Source organism: Oncorhynchus gorbuscha, linkage group LG22 (assembly GCF_021184085.1).
Source record: "Oncorhynchus gorbuscha isolate QuinsamMale2020 ecotype Even-year linkage group LG22, OgorEven_v1.0, whole genome shotgun sequence".
Classification (NCBI taxonomy): domain Eukaryota; kingdom Metazoa; phylum Chordata; class Actinopteri; order Salmoniformes; family Salmonidae; genus Oncorhynchus; species Oncorhynchus gorbuscha.
The window spans coordinates 26,637,453-26,650,208 of NC_060194.1; the positions used below are offsets into that span (position 1 = coordinate 26,637,453).

The following is a 12,756-nucleotide window of genomic DNA, read 5'->3' on the forward strand; positions in this document are numbered from 1 at the left end:
TTTTATTTCTCTTTCAGGCACTTGTTGTTCTGTCAATTTCATGGACACTGTTAAAACACTCTGTCAACACAGAAAATACACTGACATCAGACACAAAGGTAGTCTTTAAAAAAAACATATGTTTTATTTAGCTAGTTATTGTGCTGGCATACCTAAAGAGAAAATCCACAACAATCCGTTTCAGAATGATCTTTTAAATGATTTAGAAATAAATCAAGTTTGATCCGATGGATTGTAGCTTATTTGGATAGTGTATTGATTACTTATTTGCGCACCAAAACATATGTTTTATTTATCAAGCTACTTTTTCAAGTTTTCTCAGAAAATATCAGCGAGGAAGTAAAGCGGCGGGCAATTAGAAATACAAACAAGCAAACAGTGGACGGGGATGGGGTTGGAGAAATATAACCACTCTCAAATTCACACAGATCTATGGACCCAAGGACTCACTATTAATGATATCAACATTATAGTTTTAACCATGTTTTGAGTCTATATAGTGCTTGTTTACATTTACTTTGTTTACAAACATTGTAATAAAAAAGCGTACATACTGATGGGGTTGAACTGAGCTCATGAGGCATTGAAAAGTTATATTATTGGGTACATATTAATGTATGTGCAAACATGTATGTAGCAACTGCTGATTCCCCCTTTAAAGCAATCCCACACACAGGCAACTCATTTGAGGGGGTGTGACATTTCAGTGGATGGCTCTATATATTGAGACGTTTTGTCTAAAGTGGTTTCATGTGAATTAGGTACGCATCAACTGCAGAGTTAAATTTCTGACAATACGCACCACGACCTTCCCGACATCATTACAATGGAGACCTGTTATCGCACACTTTGGATGACAGTTGTTCTGGCATTGATTACGCGGAGATCAGCCGCGGTAGGGCCGGTTATCCGGTGTGAACCTTGTGATGCTGGAGCCCGGCTCCTCTGCAAGCCGTTGCCCAAGGACTGCACCGAGAGAGTACGCGAAACTGGCTGCGGGTGCTGCATGACTTGCGCGCTGGCATTTGGACAGCCGTGCGGGGTGTACACGGGGAGATGTGGCTCCGGGATGACATGCCAGCAGCAGCCCGGCGAGACGAAACCTCTCCAAGCTCTGCTGGAGGGACGAGGACAGTGTGCGATTGCAACCATTAAAAGATCCACCGCCGCTTTACCTGCGGTCAATGAGATACAAGGTAAATGCCAAGATGATGACGCAGTTTGGTTTTTACGCATGGTTGACCAACTGATTATTATATTGTTATAATTATTATATTGTTATAATAATGTCGCCTGTAAAAATACAGATAACTTTGCTTGTCATCAAACATCTGGATGCAAGGTAGCCTAAAGTATAATTTATCACCTTGAGCTATCCGGTTAGATGAAGCCTGTGCGTAATATATCCAATATTGACACAATTGGATGGACACAGTTATACTGTATGTTTTTATTATGGTGAATTCGACAGCAAGAATGGTGTCTTTTACAATTGTAATTATTGATAGAATGGTTTTAACTCATGATATGGTTGACATCGATGTTTGACCTTGTCATTTTGCTGTATTCCTCTCTATGATTCTTTCATCAATTTTCTAACTGTGACTGTGGAGTTCTGTGACACAAGGGTTTCATGAAGATTATTGATGGAATGAGTCTGGAATGATTTAACAGATGTCACTATTTATTTCAAACTATAGTGTGGTTTACAATTGTAAATCAAAACCTATTTACATTTTGTCATTTTGTAATGTTAAATGTCATCTGATCTCTCTACCCTCTAAATCAGTAATTCATGTGAAACTATTATTAGCTTGGATGAACTTCAAGGGAGTGACAAAAACAACACCTGAACCTGCACAGATAGACCATTCACATGATTCACGTGATCCAAACATAAACCCATTAGTATTACTATACTTAATATGATCCATATAATGTATAATACTTCAAATAATTATGTAATTTTGGGAATGAAAATAATTCCTCCAAAATAATTTTTGGCAGAGAATGTAGGTGGTACTCAGGAGGAGGAGCAAAACACCACCGCCCCAGTGATCCAAGCCCCCCAAGCCCTTTTCAGCACCAGCAGACCTCCTGTAGGCCCCCCCAGACTCCCCCACCTCCCCTCTCTCCTCCACCCTGTCAAGGCAGTGGTCATCCACAGGGAGCAGCAGAAGAGGGCCCGGAGCTACAAAATGGAGGAACTCCCTGGAGCTCACAGCACAGACCAACAGAACTTCTCCCTGGAATCCAAGCAGGAGCCAGAGTATGTGAGTACCAGGTCCACTGTTTTGCTTTCTCTAGGAACAGTCTTTCAGAAAACGTTCTCCTCTTCCTCCTTCTTCGCTCTAGGTTTTGGTGTTTTTCTCCTCCCTTCTCCTCCTCTCTCTCTCTCTCCTCCCCGTTTTCTCTAGGTTTTGGTGTTTTTCTCCTCCCTTCTCCTCCTCTCTCTCTCTCTCCTCCCCGTTTTCTCTAGGTTTTGGTGTTTTTCTCCTCCCTTCTCCTCCTCTCTCTCTCTCTCCTCCCCGTTTTCTCTAGGTTTTGGTGTTTTTCTCCTCCCTTCTCCTCCTCTCTCTCTCTCTCCTCCCCGTTTTCTCTAGGTTTTGGTGTTTTTCTCCTCCCTTCTCCTCCTCTCTCTCTCTCTCCTCCCTGTTTTCTCTAGGTTTTGGTGTATTTCTCCTCCCTTCTCCTCCTCTCTCTCTCTCCTCCCCGTTTTCTCTGTGTTTTGGTGTTTTTCTCCTCCCTTCTCCTCCCCTCTCTCTCTCTCCTCCCTTCTCCTCCTCTCTCTCTCTCCTCCCCGTTTTCTCTAGGTTTTGGTGTTTTTCTCCTCCCTTCTCCTCCTCCCTCTCTCTCTCTCTCTCCTCCCCGTTTTCTCTAGGTTTTGGTGTTTTTCTCCTCCCTTCTCCTCCTCTCTCTCTCTCCTCCCTGTTTTCTCTAGGTTTTGGTGTTTTTCTCCTCCCTTCTCCTCCTCTCTCTCTCTCCTCCCCGTTTTCTCTGTGTTTTGGTGTTTTTCTCCTCCCTTCTCCTCCCCTCTCTCTCTCTCCTCCCTTCTCCTCCTCTCTCTCTCTCCTCCCCGTTTTCTCTAGGTTTTGGTGTTTTTCTCCTCCCTTCTCCTCCTCCCTCTCTCTCTCTCTCTCCTCCCCGTTTTCTCTAGGTTTTGGTGTTTTTCTCCTCCCTTCTCCTCCTCTCTCTCTCTCTCCTCCCCGTTTTCTCTAGGTTTTGGTGTTTTTCTCCTCCCTTCTCCTCCTCTCTCTCTCTCTCCTCCCCGTTTTCTCTGTGTTTTGGTGTTTTTCTCCTCCCTTCTCCTCCTCTCTCTCTCTCTCCTCCCTTCTCCTCCTCCTCCTCTCTCTCTCCTCCCCATTTTCTCTAGGTTTTGGTGTTTTTCTCCTCCCTTCTCCTCCTCTCTCTCTCTCTCTCTCTCCTCCGCCCCGTTTTCTCTAGGTTTTGGTGTTTTTCTCCTCCCTTCTCCTCCCCTCTCTCTCTCCCCTCCCTGTTTTCTCTAGGTTTTGGTGTTTTTCTCCTCCCTTCTCCTCCTCTCTCTCTCTCTCTCCTCCCCGTTTTCTCTAGGTTTTGGTGTTTTTCTCCTCCCTTCTGCTCCTCTCTCTCTCTCTCCTCCCCGTTTTCTCTAGGTTTTGGTGTTTTTCTCCTCCCTTCTCCTCCCCTCTCTCTCTCTCCTCCCCGTTTTCTCTGTGTTTTGGTGTTATTCTCCGTCCGTCTGAGGGTGATGAAATGTTCAGAGTATGGGTACTGGCGGCTGGCGGTGGCGTGGTGGCCGGTGATTGGCATGGTGGTGATTGGGTACAGTAGCTCTGCCTCTGTGGGTAACCTGTTGTTTCGCAGCAAGGCGTCCGCATGCCTACTGGGGGAGCGGAGGGGAGCGGTGGCGGTCTGGAGGGGAGCGCCGAGTCTCAGAGCAAGTTGATGATGGATTGGCCCTTTGCGTGTGCCTGTTTGGACTCGCCCTCCTCCCTCCTCTTTCAATTTTTTATCCTGTCTTTAGCCTGGTGGCAGAGAAACGAGTGCAGCACAAGGAATTAACTCTGCCTTGATTTGCTTTGATCAGAGACTGGAGCTGGACTTGAGGATAAGGCCTGTCTATCCCCTGGCCTATCCCTTTGTGTAAAGTGTTAGCTAGTTTCTAAGCAGCTTTCAGCAAAGTGTAAGCCCTCACAAGGTGAATTCATTTCCTATTAGTTGCCTCTGTTTCTTCTTATCCCTAGTACCAACATGGTTTGGCTATTACTGAAGGGTAGTGCGGTAGTGCGTTAGGCAGGTGGAGCTTGGTGTAGCCTAATGCTAATGATAGCATCCGTGTCTAAGTCAAATCAAATCAAATTGTATTCGTCACATACCTTACAGTAAAATGTTTATTTACGAGGCCCTAACCAACAATACAGTTTAAAAAATACGGACAAGAATAAGAAATAAAAATAAGAAGTAATTGAAGAGCAGCAGTAAAATAACAATAGCGAGACTATATACAGGGGGGTACTGGTACAGAGTCAATATCTGGGGGCACCGGTTAGTTAAAGTAACATGTACATGTAGGCAGAGTTATTAATAAAGTGACTATGCATAGATGATAACAACAGGGAGGGGGGCAATGCAGATAGTCTGGGTAGCCATTTGATTCGATGTTCAGGAGTCTCATGGCTTGGGGGTAGAAGCTGTTTAGAAGCCTCTTGGACCTAGACTTGGCGCTCCTGTACCGCTTACTGTGCGGTAGCAGAGAGAAGAGTCTATAACTAGGGTGGATGGAGTCTTTGACAATTTTTAGGGCCTTCCTCTGATAGCGCCTGGTATAGAGGTCCTGAATGCCAGGAAGCTTGGCCCAGTGATGTACTGGGCCGTTCGCACTATCCTCTGTAGTGCCTTGCGGTCGGAGGCTGAGCAGTTGCCATACCTGGCAGTGATGCAACCAGGCAAGAAGCTCTCGATGGTGCAGCTGTATACACTTTTGAGGATCCATGCCAGATATTTTCAGTCTCCTGAGGGGGAATAGGTTTTGTTGTGCCCTCTTCACGACTGTCTTGGTGTGCTTGGACCATGTTAGTTTGTTGGTGATGTGGACACCAAGAACTTGAAGCTCTCAACCTGCTCCACTGCAGCCCCGTCGACGAGAATGGGGGCGTGCTTGGCCCTTTTTTTCCTGTAGTCCACAATCTTCTCCTTTGTCTTAATTACGTTGAGGAAGAAGTTGTCCTGGCACCACACAGTCAGGTTTCTGACTTCCTCCCTATAGGCTGTCTCGTCGTTGTCGGTGATCAGGCCTACCACTGTTGAGTCATCGGCAAACTTAAGGATGGTGTTGGAGTCTTGCCTGGCCGTGCAGTCATAAGTGAACAGAGTGTACAAGAAGGGACTGAGCATGCACCCTTGAGGGGCCCCTGTGTTGAGGATCAGTGTTGTGGATGTGTTGTTACTGTACCTACCCTTACCACCTGGGGGAGGCCCATCTGGAAATACAGGATTCAGTTGCAGAGGGAGGTGTTTAGTCCCAGGGTCCTTAGCTTATTGATGAGCTTTGTGGACACAATGGTGTTGAACGCTGAGCTGTAGTTAATAAACAGCATTCTCACATAGATGTTCCTTTTGTCCAAGCGGGAAAGGGCAGTGTGAAGTACAATAAATATTGCATCATCTGTTGGGACGGTATACAAATTGGAGTGGGCTTCTGGGATAATGGTGCTGATGTGAGCCATGACCAGCCTTTCAAAGCACTTCATGGCTACAGACGTGAGTGTTACAGGTCGGTAGTCATTTAGGCAGGTTACCTTAGTGTTCTTGGGAACATGGACTATGGTGGTCTGCTTAAAACATGTTGGTATTACAGACTCGGACAGGGAGAGGTTGAAAAAGTCAGTGAAGACACTTGCCAGTTGGTCAGCGCATGCTTGCAGTACACGTCCTGGTAATCCACCTGGTCCTGCAGCCTTGTGAAAGTTGAACTGTTTAAAGGTCTTACTCACATCGGCTGCAGAGAATGGGATCACACAGTCTTCCGGAACAGCTGGTGCTCTCATGCATGTTTCAGTGCATGAGAGCACCAGCATAGAAGTAGTTTAGCTCGTCTGGTAGGCTTGTGTCACTGGGCAGCTCTCGGCTGTGCTTCCCTTTGTAGTCTGTAATGGTTTGCAAGCCCTGCCACATCCGACGAGCGTCAGAGCCGGTGTAGTATGATTTTTTTCTTAGTCCTATATTGACGCTTTGCCTGTTTAACGGTTCGTCGGAGAGCATAGCGGGATTTCTTATAAGCTTCCGGGTTAGAGTCCCGCTCCTTGAAAGCGGCAGCTCTTGCCTTTAGCTCAGTGTGGATGTTGCCTGTAACCCATGGCTTCTGGTTGGGGTATGTACATACGGTCACTGTGGGGACAATGTCATCGATGCACTTATTGAAGAAGCCAATGACTAATGTGGTGTACTCCTCAATGCCATCGGAGGAATCCCGGAACATATTACAGTCTGTGCTAGCAAAACAGTCGTGTAGCTTAGCATCTGCTTCATCTGACCACTTTTTTATTTATCTAGTCACTGGTGCTTCCTGATTTAATTTGTACTTGTAAGCAGGAATCAGGCGGAAAGAATTATGGTCAGATTTGCCAAATGGAGGGCGAGGGAGAGCTTTGTATGCGTCACTGTGTGTGGAGTAAAGGGGGTCAAGAGTTTTTTTTCTCTTTGGTTGCACGTTTAACATACTGATAGAAATTTGGATTTAAGTTTCCCTGCATTAAAGTCCCTGGCTACTAGGAGCGCCGCCTCTGGGTGAGCGTTTTCTTGTTTGCTTATGGCGTAATACAGCTCATTCAATGCTGTCTTAGTGCCAGCCTCAATCTGTGGTGGTATGTAAACAGCTACAAAAAATGCAGATTGAAACTGTCTAGGTAGATAGTGTGATCTACAGCTACCTCAGGCGAGCAATGGCTCGAGACTTAGATATCGTGCATCAGCTGTTATTTACAAAAATACATAGTCTGCTGCCCCTTGTCTTACCAGACGCTGCTGTTCTATCCTGCCGGTACAGCGTATAACCAGCAGGCTGTATGTTGATAGTGTCTTCGTTGAGCCACAACTCCGTAAAGAATTAGATGTTACAGTTTTGAATGTCCATTTGGTAGTTTAATCTTCCGCGTAGGTCATCGATTTTATTCTCCAAAGAGTGCATGTCTGCTAGCAGAATGAAAGGAAGTGGGGGTTTACTCCATCACCTACGAATTCTCAGAAGGCAGCCCGCCCTCTGGCCACTTTTTCTTCACGCAAATCACGGGGATCTGGGCCTGTTCCCGAGAAAGCAGTATATTGTTTGTGTCAGGCTCGTCAGACTCGTTAAGGGGAAAAAAGGATTCTGTCATTCCATGGTGAGTGATCTCAGTCCAGATGTCCAGAAGTTATTTTCAGTCATAAGAGATGGTAGCGGCATCATTATGTACAAAGTAAGTAAAAAATAAGTTACAAACAATGCAAATAAACGAACAAAATAACCCAATCGGTTGGGGACACGTAAATGTTAGCCTTCTTCTCCGGCGCCATTGTTCCTAGAGATTGAATTACACTATACCAAGGAAGCACACTTTTGTAGCTTCTGTCAGTTTCACTGTTCCATTGGGATAAATTATTTGAGCTGTAGGTAATAGACAGAGTGCTTTGGATTGGAAGAAGTAAGATGGGTCATTATAGTATTTGTGTGTTTAGGGTCCCTGTCTTAGAGAGATGGAGAGTGTCCTCAAAGGATTGAAGATCACAGACATCCTCAACCCCAGAGGCTTCCACATCCCAAACTGTGACAATAAGGGCTTCTACAAAAAAAAACAGGTAAGGAAATCCTACAAACACACCTTAGGGATAAAGGTGCCATTTTATGAGTCAGTCCCCCACGCTCATTACCCGAATGTGTCAAAGCCATGCTTCCACCGAGGAATACGAGCCAGGATACCAGACCCACCTATTTCAACAGTGTTATAGAGGCCAGGAAAGTCACCCCCATTTGAACATTGTAACTACCATCATCTTCCCACTTACCCTTTCTTCATCAATGAAGATCGTAATGTCAGTGGCTTATCATGCATACTAGATTCATATCTAGAGCAGATCCATTCCTCCAGATCTGCTTCACTGGTTATTAGAGCCTCGTCACTTCTCAGCCACACCATTTGGAGTTGGCTCTGGAGACATGGAACCACAGACCCCAGCAAGCACCCAGCACGGCTCAAACGGCGGCCATTTTGCGTGAACCCTCCCAGGGAGACAGACGTCAAGGTGGCCGCCGGCACCCGCTGCTCGCTCCCCATAATTGCCAGACTTTTGAAAAAGCAGTGCCGAAAATAGAACCTTCAGCCATTTGAAACATTTGCGTGGTCCTGGTCCGCCCACAATAGGTTTATAATAAATGAGTGTCCCTGACGCGTTCATATGGAGGCACTTAGGCCACCAGCGCCATCACGGCACCCACCAAAAACAAAGCAACATTTCTATTACATGCCACAGCACAGAGTCTCCTGCCTAATGGACGTGCCTCTGTTTGACCTGCAATCATCTCATAACCAGAAACAACCAGAACACCAGGCTCATTGTCTTTGTTTATATAAAATGTATGTTTCTGTCTCCTCAGGGATGGCAGGCAGGGTGGGAATGGCAGACATTTAATGTCTGGGAGTTTACTTCTGCGGTTCCCATGAGTCTCAGACCCAACATGTCTTATTAACTATAAATGTATACATAGTTTGGAGGATGAAGTAAAGCATGTGGAGTTAGATGGTGGAAATGGTAAAGTGATTATGCATGAGAGGTGCATTTAGAAGAGCGTTTAATGCAGCCTTTAAATGTCTTTTTCCAGGTCTTGTCTTGTTTTTATTACTTTTATTAGATTCCCAAGCTACTATTTAGTAGAGTCATTCTTTGACTCCAACGTTCCAACATTTGAATGATTTTCTTTTCCTGAAAATGTGACCTAACCTCTCAGCATGTGTACTTTAATAAAAGTATACTACTTGATTGGTCATATAGATTAAATTATAACAAAACATCATTTGTTCGGAGAAGGGAAATAACATGATAATTGGGTGCCGATATTAGAGAGTTAAGATGCAAGTAGACACTATAGTCATATTTTGACTGGACAGTCCAACACACAAATTCTACAGTACAGGGTCGCTTTTACAGGGTTGAGCCTATCCTATGGTGTCTGGGGTCAGACACCTAGAGACGTAATATCGAGCAGAGAAAGGACTGACTTCCATTCTGATGAACTCTTTAAGAGAGCGACGCCATTTGTTCGCCTTTCTTTGCCCTTCAAATGAATGCCTGCATGTTTTACTAGAGAGGACGCTGACCTTTAGTCAAATTGGCAGTAAAATAACAGCCCTTGGGTTGCTCCGGAGACTCTGTAAGTCATTTGTAGTACCCATAATTTGGAGCTTTGGGGTATAATCAGCAACAGATGATTTGTACTGGCCACCGGCTCACTGAAAATAGATATTGGGTCTCAGTTGTTCACAAACGGGCCTAAGCAAATATTTGACCAGGTTTCTGTTTATCTTAAAGCTCTCTATATGTGTCTGGAACTGGAGGTAGACCGTAAAAGCAGCTGAAAATACCACCAGCATGCGTCCCATGGCCAAGTCTCCTCAGGTCCTCAGCACAAAATGGACGTTAATGTCCTTAACCATTTCATGTCCCACTTCCTCAAGTCATTTCAGATGGCCATTGTGCTAGATGACTATTGGTAATTACGTACAGTGCAAGCCTAAATCTTTTTATTGTACTTTCTCTCCATGTAAGTATCCCCCCCCCCTCTCGCTCTCTCTCTCTCTGTAACTCTCTCTCTACCTCTGTAACTCTCTCTCTCTGTCTCTCTCTCTGTAACTCTCTCTCTCCCTCTGTAACTCTCTCTCGCTCTCTCTGTAACTCTCTCTCTCACTGTAACTCTCTCGCCTTCTCACTGTAACTCTCTCTCTATCTCCCCGTCTCTCTGTAACTCTCTCTCTCTCTCTGTAACTCTCTATCTCTGTAACTCTCTCTCTGTAACTCTCTCTCTCTGTAACTCTCTCTCTCTGTAACTTTCTCTCTGTAACTTTCTCTCTGTAACTCTCTCTCTCTGTAACTCTCTCTCTCTCTCTGTAACTCTCTCTCTCTGTAACTCTCTCTCTCTCTCTGTAACTCTCTCTCTCACTGTAACTCTCTCGCCTTCTCACTGTAACTCTCTCTCTATCTCCCCGTCTCTCTGTAACTCTCTCTCTCTCTCTGTAACTCTCTCTCTCTGTAACTCTCTCTCTCTCTCTGTTACTCTCTCTCTCTGTAACTATCTATCTCTCTGTAACTCTCTCTCTCTGTAACTTTCACTCTCTCTGTAACTCTCTCACTCTCTCTGTAACTCTCTCTCTCTCACGCTCTCTCTGTAACTCTCTTTTTCTCTCTCTCTCTGTAACTTTCTCTCTGTAACTTTCTCTCTGTAACTCTCTCTCTCTCTCTGTAACTCTCTCTCTCTCTGTAACTCTCTCTCTCTGTAGCACTCTCTCTCTCTCTCTCTCTCTGTAGCTCTCTCTCTCTGTAACTCTCTCTCTCTGTAGCTCTCTCTCTGTGTAGCTCTCTCTCTCTCTGTAACTCTCTCTCTGTAACTCTCTCTCTCTCTCTGTAACTCTCTCTCTCAGTAACTTTCTCTCTGTAACTATCTCTCTCTCTGTAACTCTCTCTCTCTCTGTAGCTCTCTCTCTCTCTGTAACTCTCTCTCTCTCTGTAGCTCTCTCTCTGTGTAGCTCTCTCTCTCTGTAACTCTCTCTCTGTAACTCTCTCTCTCTCTGTAACTCTCTCTCTCTCTGTAACTCTCTCTCTGTAACTCTCTCTCTCTCTCTCTGTAACTCTCTCTCTCTCTGTAACTCTCTCTCTCTGTAACTCTCTCTCTCTCTCTGTAACTCTCTCTCTCACTGTAACTCTCTCGCCTTCTCACTGTAACTCTCTCTCTATCTCCCCGTCTCTCTGTAACTCTCTCTCTCTCTCTGTAACTCTCTCTCTCTGTAACTCTCTCTCTCTCTCTGTTACTCTCTCTCTCTCTGTAACTATCTATCTCTCTGTAACTCTCTCTCTCTGTAACTTTCACTCTCTCTGTAACTCTCTCACTCTTTCTGTAACTCTCTCTCTCTCACGCTCTCTCTGTAACTCTCTTTTTCTCTCTCTCTCTGTAACTTTCTCTCTGTAACTTTCTCTCTGTAACTCTCTCTCTCTCTCTGTAACTCTCTCTCTCTCTGTAACTCTCTCTCTCTGTAGCACTCTCTCTCTCTCTCTCTCTCTGTAGCTCTCTCTCTCTCTGTAACTCTCTCTCTCTGTAGCTCTCTCTCTGTGTAGCTCTCTCTCTCTCTGTAACTCTCTCTCTGTAACTCTCTCTCTCTCTCTGTAACTCTCTCTCTCAGTAACTTTCTCTCTGTAACTATCTCTCTCTCTGTAACTCTCTCTCTCTCTGTAGCTCTCTCTCTCTCTGTAACTCTCTCTCTCTCTGTAGCTCTCTCTCTGTGTAGCTCTCTCTCTCTGTAACTCTCTCTCTGTAACTCTCTCTCTCTCTGTAACTCTCTCTCTCTCTGTAACTCTCTCTCTCTGTGAATCTCTCTCTCTCTCTCTGTATCTCTCTCTCTCACTGTAACTCTCTCGCCTTCTCACTGTAACTCTCTCTCTCTCCCCGTCTCTCTGTAACTCTCTCTCTCTCTCTGTAACTCTCTCTCTCTGTAACTCTCTCTCTCTCTCTGTAACTCTCTCTCTCTGTAACTTTCTCTCTGTAACTTTCTCTCTGTATCTCTCTCTCTCTCTGTAACTCTCTCTCTCTGTAACTCTCTCTCCTTCTCACTGTAACTCTCTCTCACTGTAACACTCTCTCTCTCTCTGTAACTCTCTCTCTCTCTCTGTAGCTCTCTCTTTCTGTAACTCTCTCTCTCTCTGTAGCTCTCTCTCTGTGTAGCTCTCTCTCTCTGTAACTCTCTCTCTGTAACTCTCTCTCTCTCTCTGTAACTCTCTCTCTCTCTCTGTAACTTTCTCTCTGTAACTTTCTCTCTGTAACTCTCTCTCTCTGTAACTCTCTCTCTCTCTCTGTAACTCTCTCTCTCACTGTAACTCTCTCGCCTTCTCACTGTAACTCTCTCTCTATCTCCCCGTCTCTCTGTAACTCTCTCTCTCTCTCTGTAACTCTCTCTCTCTGTAACTCTCTCTCTCTCTCTCTGTAACTCTCTCTCTGTAACTTTCTCTCTGTAACTTTCTCTCTGTATCTCTCTCGCTCTCTGTAACTCTCTCTCTCTGTAACTCTCTCTCCTTCTCACTGTAACTCTCTCTCACTGTAACTCTCTCTCTCTCGCTGTAAATCTCTTTCTCTGTAACTCTCTCTCTCTCTGTAACTATCTCTCTGTAACTATCTCTCTGTATCTCTCTCTCTGTAACTCTCTCCCTCTCTCTCCGTAACTCTGTCTCTCTCACTGTAACATTCTGTCTGTAACTATCTCTCTGTAAATCTCTCTATCTGTAACTCTCTCCCTCTCTCTCTGTAACTAAATCTCTCTCTCTGTAACTCTCTCGCTCTGTAACTTTCACTCTTTCTGTAACTCTCTCTCTCTCTGTAACTCTCTCTCTCTCTCTGTAACTCTCCCTCACTGTAACTCTCTCTCTCTCTAACTATCTCGCTGTAACTCACTTTCTCTGTAACTCTCTCTCTCTCTGTAACTCTCTCCCTCTCTCTCCGTAACTCTCTCTCTCTGTAACTTCCTCTCTGTAAATCTCTCTCTC

At 45.1% G+C, this 12,756-nt stretch overlaps 1 protein-coding gene across 2 annotated transcripts in view; it reads left to right on the plus strand.

Annotated features, from left to right (window-relative positions):
• Positions 1–762: 762 nt before the first annotated feature.
• Positions 763–12,756, plus strand: part of LOC124009764 (insulin-like growth factor-binding protein 3) — a 21,286-nt gene continuing 9,292 nt past the window's right edge. For both annotated transcript variants that reach the window (XM_046321914.1, XM_046321912.1), the window contains exons 1-3: positions 763–1,196; positions 2,008–2,273; positions 7,693–7,812. In XM_046321914.1, coding sequence (XP_046177870.1) covers positions 827–1,196; positions 2,008–2,273; positions 7,693–7,812 — 756 coding nt within the window. In that variant the 5' untranslated portion in view covers positions 763–826. The remainder of the gene's footprint in view (positions 1,197–2,007; positions 2,274–7,692; positions 7,813–12,756) is intronic.